At 55.0% G+C, this 14,302-nt stretch overlaps 1 protein-coding gene across 1 annotated transcript; it reads right to left on the bottom strand.

The window, feature by feature from the left end:
* Nucleotides 1-2,257: 2,257 nt before the first annotated feature.
* On the bottom strand, nt 2,258-3,810 carry LOC148646729 (insulinoma-associated protein 1b-like). The gene has a single exon (XM_088609008.1). It carries the CDS (start codon nt 3,668-3,670, stop codon nt 2,399-2,401), a length of 1,272 nt encoding a protein of 423 aa, XP_088465134.1. The 5' UTR covers nt 3,671-3,810; the 3' UTR covers nt 2,258-2,398.
* Between the last annotated feature and the right edge of the window lie 10,492 nt (nt 3,811-14,302).

Raw genomic sequence — 14,302 nt, 5'->3', positions numbered from 1 at the left:
AACACTCTCTGCGGGTACAACGTGTGGCGGGCTCTCCGGTCCAGTTGCGTGGCGTGGAAACCGAACTCGGCCTCCTCTCACCTGCCGCGTCTCTCGCCACCGTCAACACCCAGACACCTGTCCACGCCACGCCACGTCACGCCACCAGCCCCCCAGAGATACAATGCCGGCGGGCGAGCGAGAACCGTCACGCAGATACACAGCGCCAACGAGCCGTGTCTTTGCCCCCTTCCGGGGCATTTTCTCGCCTCCTGCGTGTTGTTCTGTGTCGCTTTTTTTTAACACGATTAAAAGGTGCCGGGCGGGAGATTGTGGGCACTTTCGGGGGGCACTTTCACTCCGAAACGCGCAAAAAGAGCGGGAAGCGCCGATTGAATGGCGTCGATTGACGTGACGCACTTGAAATTAGTCTTCATGGCCGAACCCCGTGATGGATGGGGCGAGCCGAGCGCCCGTCACTGCGATACCCCTAGTTTCTAGAACAGTCTCTAGAGAGCGTGTGATTATTGATCTGGAGTCCCTAGAGCCGATCGCAAGTCACTTCGGTACCTCTAGTTTCTAGAACAGTCTCTAGAGAGCGTGTGATTATTGATCTGGAGCCCCTAGAGCCGATCGCAAGTCACTTCGGTACCTCTAGTTTCTAGAACAGTCTCTAGAGAGCGTGTGATTATTGATCTGGAGCCCCTAGAGCCGAGCGCCCGTCACTGCGATACCCCTAGTTTCTAGAACAGTCTCCACAGAGCGTGTGATTATTGATCTGGAGCCCCTAGACCTGATAGCAAGCACACTGTTCCATCTCGTCTCTCGCGAGTCACTAGTGTTTCCCTCCTTCGTGGGGCCCCTCAACGTTTCCTAGGCCCCTGGGCTCTGTGCCTGATGGGAAATCCGGCACTGGGACGAACGCAGAGGGGAGAAAAAAAAAGTTTTAGGATAACAGCTTAAGGACAACCCAGATCTCTGTCCGCGTCCGGCGGAGAAACAGTGTTCGCCCAGACACGGTGAGGATTTACTGTAGACCAGAGGACTGCTTTCAGAACCGACGGCAAAACGCGAGCTTAAACCACCCGGAAGTGAAACAGAGAACAGGAGACCCCCCGCTTTACACGAAGAGGGGGGGTGGGAGGTTTCGTCACTGATGCCTCGTCGCAGCGGAAGGAGGAGAAAGAGGGGACGTCCCCTCGCAAGACTTTAGCTGGGGTACAAAAGCTGTATCCGTCCAGTTTTGGAAGCGCTTTATCCAGTACAGGGTGACGGGGGCGGATGGGATCTATTCCGGCAAACAGCGGGATACATCCTGGGCAGGAGACCTGTCTATCACAGCGCACACACTCACACACTCACACCAGGGCCAGTTTTCCCCCAGAAGTTTATTCACCTCCTAGCACGTCTTTGGAAAGTGGGAGGAAACCGGAGCAACCCCACTTGAACGCGAGGAGAACGTGCAGACTCCACACAGACAGCACCCCAGGAGTTGAACCCAGGGCCCCACAGCTCTGCGAGGCAGCCATGCTGACCATCTTAAATCCCTTAACGCCCGCAGGGACAGGAGTCACTTAAAAATACGTATCCCACAGGGGCTGCGGGTGATGTTTATATTCCCCAAAGTAAAAAAAAAAGCGTGAGGACTTGTATGGTAGAGGAGCTTAAACTAGCCGGACTGGGAGCAGAAGAGCCCACTTTACACCAAGGGGGGTGGGGGCGTGGAACAAGCCGCTCTGCCGGGGTTCTTGCCGGACACAGATCGATGAGGTCCGGGGATCGGTTACCTACTAACTACCAGCCGAGGCAGATGGGCTCCCCTCTGTCGTGACCCCTCTCATGTTCCTATGCCCAGGAACAGAGCGGTGGGGGTGTCACCGCACAGCGAGACAGAGGGACCCCCATATCAAGCATGAAACAACACGAGAAAAACCCCCATAGGTACATAATACAGGTCTGATTCTGTTTTTTTTTTTATTTATTATTATTGGTTTAAATATCCAAGCAGATCCGAGACACAGAAGTACAAAACACGAACGAATTTGGTCTCCTCCTTCTGTCCTGACAGAAACGCGTCGCGTTTAAGAGCTCTCGTTGCAAAAATAAAAAGACAGGTACAATTGTTTTGTCATCATAAATACAGAAATATAGGCAGTCCCGCCAGTTCCATATAAAAACCCCCCCAACAAACAAACAACAACATATAAATAAATATAATTTAAAAGACACGTTCCTCGCACTGGGGAACACACGCACAGAGACAGTCAGGCTACGTGAGGCTAAACAGTTCTTTTTTTCCTCCTCATCTGCGCACTTTCTTGGTTAGTTTTAAGGCGATTTTCTGGAGAGGTTCCTGACCCCGACGGAAGCCAGTTTGGGCGATAAATAAATAAGTGACGTTCCTCGGGGGGGAGTCGCCTCAGACAGCGGCCCGCGCCGTATGGTGCGTGGGGTGGCACGCGTGGAGGTGCCGCGTCAAGCCGGGGCAGGAGAAGAAAGTCTCGGCGCAGAATCGACACGGGTGGAGCTCTCCCGCGGCGGGGGCCGGGGACTCGCCCTTGCCGCCGCCGCCCCCGCCGCGCTGGGCTGGCGGGGTCCCCGGGCTGGGCCCCGCTCGCTTGTCCGGGAGGCCCGCCGCCTGCCTGGCGTGTAGCGCCAGGTGTTTGCGCAGGTAGGCCTGCCTCCTGAATTTCTTCCCGCACTGCGGGCAGTCGAACAGGAGCTCCTCTTCCGGGCCGGCCTCCGGGGGCGGAGGCGGGGGCGACAGGTCCGGCCGGCTCTGGGAGCGCGGCGGCGGCGGCGGAGGCGGCGGGCTGGGGTGTCTCTCCTCCGGCTGGCCCGCAGCGGGGAGAGCGCCGCCCTCCGCCGGGGCGCCCCTGGGCTTGTGCCAGCGCCGGTGGGAGGCCAGGTTGGCCGGGCAGCTGAAGGCCTTGTCGCAGTCGGAGCAGCGGTACTCCACCCGCACGATGCGGGAGCAGCCGTGCTGGGCCAGGGAGAGCGGGTCGGCGTAGCGCTCCCGGCACAGCTGACAGACGAACTCGCCCAGCGGGCTGCGGGCGCGCCCCCGCGGCGGGGCCCCGTCCCCGGGCCCCTCGGTGATGCGCAGCCCGAGCACGGGCGAGGTGGTGACGGCGTCCCGGCCGCCGGTGCGGGGCCTCTTGGGGGGCGGCGGCGGCGGCGGCGGGCCGGCGGGTCGCTTGAGGTCGCCGGACAGGGCTGCGCTGCCCAGCTTGCTGGTCATGTCGGCCAGCGACGAAGGGAAAGCGACGGGGGTCCCCCCCAGGGTGGTGTAAGGGGCGGGGGGCGGCTCCGGGAAGGACTCGGCTTGGACCGGGGAGCTGGAGTTGCGCTTGCGGTCCAGAGGGTCTGCGGCGGCCGGATGCCGCTGTTGGGGTGCCGCGCTGACGGGCCGGTCCGGGCTCAGAGACGGGGCGCACAGCGCCTCCGGCATCCCTCCTCGCCAGAGCCGGTTCTCGACGCTCTGGAAGCGGCTGGCGCCGAGCAGGGGCAGGACGGCGGCGGCGGCGGCGCTGCTGTCGGAGCTCTCCAGGCAGCGAGGCATCGCCGGGGCGGGGGCCGGGACGCAGCAGAGCCCCGAAGCCGGCGGCCCGTCCCGCCCGGGCCCCTGGCGCACCCGGTAGGAGACGGGACCCGCCTTCGCGGTGCGCTTCACTAAAAAACCCCTCGGCATCGTTGCGTCGCGTCAAAAAAAAATAAATATAAATTAATAAATAAACCGGTGTCCTCCAGACCCAGAGACTGCAGGTGGACTGTGGGGGTTCTGTACGCGGCGCCCCAGGTGTAGCTCGGCTGAAACTCGAAGAGAGGGCGGGGTAGGGAAGGGGATAAACGCCGAGCTCAGCCGCCTCCACGCTCCGCGGCGGCACTGCCGGCTCCTCCACGCCCCGGCCGCTATTTAAGGGCCGCGGGCGCCCATTGTCCGCCGGCGGGGCCGCGCAGATGGCCGCGGTCCGAGCGCCAAGCGCGTCGCCCCGGCAACCCGACCCGCCCCCGGGAGTCTCCGGGGAGCGAGCGAGCGAGCGAGCGGCAGATGTCGGGTTCCCCCGACGCGTGGTCTCCCCCTCCCTCCACACACACACCTCCCCCTCGTCATTATGCAGATCGGAACAAGCCACACGCCGAAACTCTCCTGCGTGTGTCTCTCTCTCTCTCTCTCGAGTGGGAACCTCCATTCAGCGCACACACGTGCCGCGCCTTTGTGTCCCCCCCGTCCTCCGTGTCCGCAACAGGGTGGCCGAGCAGAGACAGAAGACGGTGGGGGGGGCAGTTTTAATGAAAAAGTGAGCGAGCCGACCCCCGGGGGGGGAGTGCGCGCCGCCCCGCGCGCGTTGGTGGGGTCGGCGGGGGTCTTGAACGGATCCTGGAGAGACGCGGAAGGGAAATTAAAAAGGCTAAAAGTGGAGGAGTTCGCCCACCCCCCCGCACCCCACCCCACCCCACAGCACCCCACCCCACCCCACAGCAGTCTGGAAGCCTCACCCTCCCTCGCGCACGTCTGGCGGGCCTCCATTGTCCGCGAGACGGGACAGACCCCCCCCCCCCCCCACACACACACACACACACCCCACCCCCTTCTCTAATCTGCCCTCGCAGGGCGACCAGAAAGCGGCTGGTGGGGAGGGGTGGCCCGGACCTCGGACCTCAGGTAACCCCGACTGCGCCCCGCGGGCGGCCGGACGGTTTGAACCCGACTGCCGGTTTCGACCGACCCGGCGTCGGAAAATCCAGTTTTCCATGCCAGGCGCTTTATCGGCTCGACCGGGGAGTAACACTCGGTGCGGTCACCGCAAATAAAATGAATATGTAACAAAACAACCAGTTAAATAAACTCTACAGACGTTTACAACAAAGACATTTCATAAAATATTTACATGTACTGAAGACAGATGGAGCATTACTGGGAGACAGGGTCACTGTTCCTCAGGCTGGGACAGGAGATTACACACTGTATTATTATTATTGAGAGACAGGCTCACTGTCTGTTCCTCAGGCTGGGACAGGAGATCACACACTGTATTATTATTATTGAGAGACAGGCTCACTGTTCCTCAGGCTGGGACAGGAGATCACACACTGTATTATTATTATTGGGAGACAGGCTCACTGTCTGTTCCTCAGGCTGGGACAGGAGATCACACGCTGTATTATTATTATTGAGAGACAGGCTCACTGTTCCTCAGGCTGGGACTGGAGATCACACACTGTATTACTATTATTGGGAGACAGGCTCACTGTTCCTCAGGCTGGGACAGGAGATCACACACTGTATTAGTATTATTGAGAGACAGGCTCACTGTTCCTCAGGCTGGGACAGGAGATCACACACTGTATTATTATTGAGGGACAGGCTCACTGTTCCTCAGGCTGTGACAGGAGATCACATACTGGGCTTCCAGTTCCACTGAGTTCCCTCCTCCCTCTCCCAGTAGGATTGGGACCTGTTGTGATTCTGGCAGGTGTGGGAACTCTGGGACTAGATTTCTGAATTTAGGGAAGAATGTTTCTCTCATCCCAGGATATCTGTCACAGTGCAGTAGGAAGTGCACCTCTGTCTCTATTTCTCCCCGCTGGCAGTGGAAGCACAGCCTGTCCTCTCTGAAAAACTGCATGACAGTTAGTGAGCTTAATTAAAATTAGAGAGGACAGGCTGTGCTCCCACTGCCAGCGGGGAGAAATAGAGTCACTTCTGTGTCTGAGGACACACACTCCAGCCTGAGGAACAGACAGTGAGCCTGTCTCTCAATAATAATACAGTGTGTGATCTCCTGTCCCAGCCTGAGGAACAGTGAGCCTGTCTCTCAATAATAATAATAATAATAATAATAATAATAATAATAATAATAATAATAATAATAATAATAATATAGTGTGTGATCTCCTGTCCAAGCCTGAGGAACAGACAGTGAGCCTGTCTCCCAATAATAATAATACAGTGTGTGATCTCCTGTCCCAGCCTGAGGAACAGACAGTGAGCCTGTCTCTCAATAATAATAATACAGTGTGTGATCTCCTGTCCCAGCCTGAGGAACAGACAGTGAGCCTGTCTCTCAATAATAATAATACAGTGTGTGATCTCCTGTCCCAGCCTGAGGAACAGACAGTGAGCCTGTCTCTCAATAATAATAATACAGTGTGTGATCTCCTGTCCCAGCCTGAGGAACAGACAGTGAGCCTGTCTCTCAATAATAATACAGTGTGTGATCTCCTGTCACAGCCTGAGGAACAGTGAGCCTGTCTCTCAATAATAATACAGTGTGTGATCTCCTGTCCCAGCCTGAGGAACAGACAGTGAGCCCGTCTCTCAATAATAATAATACAGTGTGTGATCTCCTGTCCCAGCCTGAGGAACAGTAAACCTGTCTCTCAATAATAATAATACAGTGTGTGATCTCCTGTCCCAGCCTGAGGAACAGTGAGCCTGTCTCTCAATAATAATACAGTGTGTGATCTCCTGTCCCAGCCTGAGGAACAGACAGTGAGCCTGTCTCTCAATAATAATAATACAGTGTGTGATCTCCTGTCCCAGCCTGAGGAACAGTGAGCCTGTCTCTCAATAATAATAATACAGTGTGTGATCTCCTGTCCCAGCCTGAGGAACAGTGAGTCTGTCTCCCAGTAATGCTCCATCTGTCTACAATATTTTATATGTCTTTGTTGTAAATGTCTGTAATATGTCTGTAGATTTTATTTTACTTTTACTTTTGTTTCATGTGAATTTCATTATTTTTATTTGCTTTGGCAACACCGATTGTACCCATCGGTCATGCTAATAAAGCACCTTGAATCGAATTGACACAAATAATTAAGGTTTCCTGCGCGTCGTGAGATCTACGCCATCGCCTTGATTAGCCTTGAAAGATTCCAGGAATCTTTCAGGACGTCGAGAGCGACACTACGTTTCTAAACAGTTTCACTGTAACGGCTAAATATCCTCCGTCCATAGACTTCGAGAAGCAGTAAAAATGTATTTTCTAGATTCGGGCATAGTTGCGACTTTCCTGTAAAAGTGTAAAAAAAAATTCTGTCTCCTGACGTAAAATAAGAGTTCCATCCGTTGAGAAAAAAAAAAGTTCCGGCAGTTTCTAAAGACGTTGTTTTTTGTTTTTTTTTGGTGGTAACCGGATTAGCGCCCACAGTAATCAAACGCCAAATTAAACTACAGCGCAGTTACTAAGATCATAAGACCGTTCGGCGCAGCGAGCCCGTTCGGTAGCGAGTGGAAGGCTGTTTCCAGCCGTTGGCTGGGCAGCTTGTTCCCCTCTCCCACCACCCTTTGTGTAAAGGGGTATTCCCTGCCCTGACTGGAGGATCTCATCCAGCTGGGTCTCGAGAGCAGCCAGGGTATCAGCTTCAATCACATGGCTGAGCAGCTTGTTCCCCACCCCTACCACCCTTTGTGTAAAGGGGTATGCCCTGCCCTGACCGGAGGATCTCATCCAGCTGGGTCTTGAGAGCAGCCAGGGTATCGGCTTCAATCACATGGCTGGGCAGCTTGTTCCCCACCCCTACCACCCTTTGCGTAAAGGGGTATGTCCTGTCCTGGCTGGAAGATCTCATCCAGCTGGGTCTCGAGAGCGGCCAGGGTATCGGCTTCAACCCCGTGGCTGGGCAGCGTGTTCCCCCCTCCCACCACCCTTTGCGTAAAGGGGTATCCCCTGTGTCCTCCCAATCCAGAACAACACACGCGGCTGTCCTCATGATCGTCTTCACCATCGCCGTCGTCACGAAGATCTTTTTGCACCTCGACGGGAGCGCGGACCGGAAACGCTTCTTTTTTTTTGCGCGATGACAGTCCCCTTCATCGAGCGAGAAAAAGGAACGCGTGGATTTATTTATTTATTTATTTATTTATTTTTTGCGCAAAGGGACACGGGCTGCTCCCTAAAACAAGAGGAAGCGGTTTCATTTTCTGCGTGGGGAGGGGGAGGGGGAAGTTCGCGTGGTGCTCCCGGCGGGATGCGAGAGGTTAATTCTGGGATTCGGAGGTGGGTGACATTTTCCAGCTCTATGCTAATGCGGGTCGCGGGGGGTCAGGCTGGGCGCGTGGCTGGGACTCCGAGGCACACTTGCCAACTTCCAATTTCAACAATGGAAGAAAAGGAAGACCCCCACCCCCTCCGCCGTCCCAGGAGAGAGAAAAATTCCAATAACAATTAACATTCCCTGGAGACGGCCAGCCGTTACCGCCGCGCGCGCGTTTGCTCAGCGCGAACGGGCTGGGGTGTGTGTGTGTGTGTGCGTGCGCGCGCGCCTGTCCCTCGCTGTGTGTGTGTCTGCCTGTCCCTCTGTGTGTGTGTGTGTCTGTCTGTCCCTCTGTGTGTTTTTGTGTCTGCCTGTCCCTCTCTGTGTGTGTGTGAGTCTGCCTGTCCCTCTGTGTGTTTTTGTGTCTGCCTGTCCCTCTGTGTTTTTGTGTCTGCCTGTCCCTCTCTGTGTGTGTGTGAGTCTGCCTGTCCCTCTCTGTGTGTTTGTGTGTCTGCCTCTCCCTCTGTGTGTGTGTGTCTGCCTCTCCCTCTGTGTGTGTGTGAGTCTGCCTGTCCCTCTGTGTGTTTTTGTGTCTGCCTGTCCCTCTCTGTGTGTGTGTGAGTCTGCCTGTCCCTCTCTGTGTGTTTGTGTGTCTGCCTCTCCCTCTGTGTGTGTGTGTCTGCCTGTCCCTCTGTGTGTTTGTGAGTCTGCCTGTCCCTCTCTGTGTGTGTGTGTCTGCCTATCCCTCTGTGTGTGTGTGTGTGCCTGTCCCTCTCTGTGTGTGTGTCTGCCTGTCCCTCTCTGTGTGTGTGTGTGTGTGTGTGTGTGTGTGTGTGTGTGTGTGTGTGTGTGTGTGTGTGAGTCTGCCTGTCCCTCTCTGTGTGTGTGTGTGTGTGTGTGTGTGTGTGTGTGTGTGTGTGTGTGCCTGTCCCTCTCTGTGTGTGTGTGAGTCTGTGTGCGGTTCGAGCTCCGGTCCTGCTCCAGTCGAGGTTCGGGAAGGACGCCAGCACCCAGGGGCTGTAGGGTGTCACCACCTCGACCGCCATAGGGGTTCTCCTTCACAATCTCCACACACCTGGGGCGCTGGCTAGCAGCACTGGGACTCAGGAGAGCAAACCGTTACATTCCCTGGGTTAGAGGAACTGAGTCTCTTTAGTCTGAAGGGAGTGTCCCACACTGACAGGCTGAGGGAACTGAGTCTCTTTAGTCTGAAGGGAGTGTCCCACACTGACAGGCTGGAGGAACTGAGTCTCTTTAGTCTGAAGGGAGTGTCCCACACTGACAGGCTGAGGGAACTGAGTCTCTTTAGTCTGAAGGGAGTGTCCCACACTGACAGGCTGAGGGAACTGAGTCTCTTTAGTCTGGAGGGAGTGTCCCACACTGACAGGGTGGGGGAACTGAGTCTCTTTAGTATGAAGGGAGTGTCCCACACTGGCAGGCTGGGGGAACTGAGTCTCTTTTATCTGAAGGGAGTGTCCCACACCGACAGGCTGAAGGACTGTACTCTCGTACACATCTCAAATTTTTGTCACATTTCTGTATCAGCACCACCCCACCCTATCTCCGTCCTCGCGGCCACCCCTTGTTCAGAGCGACACTAGGCGCCCCATTAACACGAGCGCGTGAGAATTGGGTTTTTTCCCTGCAGCGCGTGGTTCGAAGCGCTAATTATGTCGTCACCAGAAATTGCCGCGCCACATTTGACACAAAACGACTTCAATCTGTCGCACTCGGTCCCTCGGGCGAAGACGAATGTCTGTTTCCTAGAGAATGGCGCGTCAAAGCCTCCGTCGTTTCCAAATAGTTTGGAAACTGTCGCTGCAGCTGCTCAGACGACAGAGAGAGAGAAAGCGGCCCCGTGCGCTGCCTGTTGACGTGTTTACACGACACGAGAAGGAGCAGGCTGTAATTTAAGGGCATTAAAGATTCATAGCTCGCGGTCTCGCTCTGCAGATGCCCGACCGTGGTTACAACAGCGCTGCTGGAATTGGTTCGGAGCCACAACTGTTAGGAAAAAAAAAAGCGCTAATTGCTTCGCTGGAGCCACCCTTCGGACGGCTGTGCTGATACACCGACAGGCGCTCGCGGGTTCCGCCGGCGGAGTGACGTCACCGCCGTGACGTCGTCAAGCGCCGGCGCTGCCAGGCGGATTTCTCTCGAAATGACGAGACTATGGCGGCGGGCGGGGAGGGGGGCACCTTAAGACAAGAGTTCTCAGTTCTGGTCCTGGGGAGCGCTTTACTCAAGGGGTTCCTTAACTTGGGGAGAACTATCACCTCAGAGACCTGTGGACAGAAGGACTGAGTCTCAAGACTCTATGATATTGATTATCATGTAAAGGTGGGTGGCTCTGTGCCTGTGGCTGGGAGGTTGCCAGTTCGTATCCCACAACCGGCAGAGGAATCCTACTCCGTTGGGCCCCTAAGCAAGGCCCTTCACCCCAGCTGCTCCAGGGGCGCTATACAATGGCTGACCCTGCGCACTGACCCCCAGCTTCTCTCCCTGTCTGTGTGACTCATGGAGAGCAAGCTGGGGTCTGTGAAAAGACACATTCCTAATGCAAGACATTGAATAGGGCCAATAAAGTGATCTTAAAGGAAAAAATTGGATCGGTCCTGTTTTGGAAGTGATTGAAAATGACTTGGGAAAAATGCACCTGCACAAGCAATTATTATTATCTTAAGTGTTGCCTGGTCTAACCCTAACGAGACGTCTTCATATATGCTGTTTGCCAATTGCACGTCCCAGGCGTGAGTGTGTGTGTCCTGCGATGGACTGGCGTCCCGGCCAGGGTGTACCCTGCCTTGCGCCCGTTGCTTGGCCGGGATAGACGTCGGCTCTTCCGCCACGCTGCACTGGCGTGGTTAGAAAGAAGATGTCACACAAACAGCAGACTCGCCGACTGTCCGCTGTTAATGTGTACGTCTTCCTGATTCGAACAGACCATGCAGTGAGGCAGTGCCGCTGATCAGATGTTCCGACCTTCCGACTGGTCGTCTCTGTCGGCCCCGTTTCTTTCCGTTTAAAATGCGCTACGGTAATCCACCGTTGTCTGAATGCTCAGATTTTGTAAGAAAATGTCTGTTTCATGGTGGCCGGTAGCTTTAGGGCCCCGGTCTTAAAGAACTTCCCTGTTCATACCGTGGTGACATCCAACGTCTCTCTCACCGCGTTACCGCGCACGGGGACGGGGGGGCTTAACCCTTTCCTTTCGGGGAATTTGTTCAACTTTTGGGGGCCTCCACCCTCCCAAAACTTCGGGAACTGTGTCTTTCGCGAAGTCGGGGCGGCTGAGCTCTTGGCGTGTCGGAATGTCTCTCTCTCCCGCGCCAGGACATGTCCAGGCAGACAGGGGGCACCTACGGCTTCAGCCCCCGCACAGACTGAACCAACCATAACGAAAAGACAGACACAGGACAAACCCAGCACACTCTGTGTTTTTGAAATTCACAGCGGGCTGTGGGTGAAAAAAAACGTCAATATTGTCATTTGTTTTAAACGGAATAATAACTACGTGGCGCCAGTAAGGCAGTTCTTTACCAAAAAGGCGTTAGCGTCCCTATGACCTGCGGCAGCAATTGAGAGCGATTGATTCCGACACGCCATCGACACAGAAGCTGGCGCGTCGTCCTTTTATTTGTGTCCCACGGGTGGGTAACGGTTAAATCCTGCCTCACTGCAGATGCGGGCCGATATTATGCCTCGACATGTCTCAGAGTTTACAATATCAACAAGCAACTCCGCCCAAGTCGCTCTAACGATAAACCTTCGCTTTCAACCTTTGGTGTCCACCATATATATAACATCCGAAAGACACATAAATTGTGGTTTTATACAACAGCAGACTTATGTTCTATATACCTTTTGGAGGTGATATGTGATATAATCATCTCCACAGCACAAAACCGGACACCAGACCCTTTAAGTAAAATCTTCGCCCGTCCTTTTCTCTAAAATACTTTTTGTAGACCGTTTCTCTCTCGATAAAAACACACTATAATATCGCTCTCACACGCACTACAGCGGACCAGCCTGTACACGTCTACAGTCCATGCCCCTTCCCGGCATATTTTGGAAACCAATTTGGGGGCGTAAGATGGGAAAGACATACGAACTCTTTTTCCCTAAACGGGGACGTTAGTTCTGTGGCAACACGGAGTGAAATAAATGCCCAGGGATCGTGTCTTGTCGGTATCTCGACAGCGGGCGTCGGGAAACGGCCCGAAAAAGTCTGCCACGGCTCAAGCCCCGTCTTGCGGGGGGCGACTCCGGTGGATTTGGGCAGGGGGAGGGAAACAAAACACACCCAAGGAATTCGCCTCAGTCCCCTCCTGGCACCGGGGAGCCAGCGAAGGTGGAAACAAAGAAAGGCGAAAACATCTGTACTTTGGAAAAACTAGCTTTTTTTTTTAATTTGGGAAAAAATAAAGAGCTCCGACAACAACAACATCAACAACCCCCTCGGGTCTTGTTGCTACGGGGTTTGGGGTTGGCAAGGGAGCGCGCGGAGGGGGGAAGTCCCCGCCAGGCAGGGCGCAGCGGGGCCGCTGATTGGCCGACGGGGCCCCTCGCGGGCCATGTGTCACCTCTCAGCCGCGGGCTTGCGGCGCCATTTGCATACAGCTGCCCTCGCCGGCCGGCCGGCCACAGGCCTCCTGCTTCCGAGTTAAGAAAGAGAACAGGAGGAGGGGTGGGCATGAATGCGTTTAAGAAAAAAGAAAGCAAAGCAACTAACCCCCCCTCCCCCTATCCCCTCCGCATTCCTGCTTCGTCTTTACTGTCCTGAACAAAATTAAATAAACGCCCGGGGGCCGGTGCGTGTGTCTGTATGGCGCGGTGGGGGCTGTCTCTCATTGTAAAGCCGCAAATTGCGATCAATTAGGCAGGGCTGACGGCAAAGGACGGCCCGCTGCCTCCCCCGGCCGGCATGGCGAGGAATGCCGGGGCGAATTCCTCCCGACAGGAGGGAGAGACGGACACAGGACGTGTGTGTGTGTGTGTGTGTGTGTGTGTGTGTGTGTGTGTGTGTGTGTGTGTGTGTGTGTGTGTGTGTGTGTCGGGGGGGATAAAAGGTGCCCCTCGTTTCGAACAGAGTTATCACCGGTTTCACACACACACACACACACACACACACACACACACACACACACACCTCCCTGGTGTTTCTCGAGAAGAGTAGGGGTGTTACCCCGGTGTCCTGGCCAAATTCCCCCCTGGCCTTTACCCATCATGGCCTCCTAATAACCCCCCTCTCTGAACTGGCTCCATCACTCTGCTCTCCTCCCCACTGAGAGCTGGGGTGTGGGGAGCGGACTGGCGCCTCATCCAGGTGGGGGTACACACTGCTGGGGGTGGAGGGGGATCCCCATGACCCGGACAGAGCTCTGAGTGGAGGGTCCAGAAAGGCGGTATAGAAGTGTAAGGACGATCGTTACCTTGAAAACCAAAACAAGTTTATTTAAAACACGAATCTCCCAGAACTCACTCCGTCTGCTTTGGTCTCTGTGCGTGTAAACCCACAGCTATAGAATGTACCGCAGACCAGGGCGTTTACTCCAGAATCAATTCCATGCAATGAAGAATGTTAGGCGTTATTATGAAATCTATGAATCACCAACAATATCCATGACTATATACTAGACCATTGGCGCTAGAAAAGCACACGTGTGCACATCTTCACAGAAAGCGTCTGCCGAAATGTGTGTTTTTTTACTGGATTTATAAGTACAATCGGCTATATGGGTTTATTCGTATATCCAATTAACCACTACATCCAAATTCAGGGTTGTGGGGCAGCTGAAGTCTATCCCAGCAAGCAACAGGCGCGAGGGAAGATACGCTCTGGACAGGACGCCAGTCCATCACAGGATACACACACACACACACACTTTGCCAGAAGCCAGTTACACCCCCAGCACGTCCTCGCACTGTGGGATACAAACCTGGCGAACGCGCAAACTCCCCCCAGACAGCACCCGAGGAGTCGAAGCCGGTTCGCCCGGGATTCGGATTCGGCTCCCGCTTGAACGTGAATCGTCCGACGGGATTGGACGGTGCCTGCGGGTGTTCATTCACAGCCCACGGCTCTGAAGGCGGGGCCCCCCGCCCGCGGGGTACTGGTTTCACTGTAACTGTCAACTGGGAACTGCCGAGGGTTCGCAACGGAGTAGGATCCCTCTACCGGCCGCAGGATTTGAACCGGCAACCTCCCAGCCACAGGCTCGGAGCCCACCTTTATAGCAAAGGTTAAAAAAAAAGAAGATAGATGAACAGTTCACTTTAGGTCATCCGTAGAAGCCTTTCGCACCTCATTTCGGCTTTATCGAGCAAGCGTCAAGAA

This window comes from Lepisosteus platostomus, chromosome 16, assembly GCF_059453375.1.
Source record: "Lepisosteus platostomus isolate fLepPlt1 chromosome 16, fLepPlt1.hap1, whole genome shotgun sequence".
In the NCBI taxonomy this organism is placed as follows: domain Eukaryota; kingdom Metazoa; phylum Chordata; class Actinopteri; order Semionotiformes; family Lepisosteidae; genus Lepisosteus; species Lepisosteus platostomus.
This window is presented reverse-complemented; position numbering and strand designations above follow the sequence as displayed.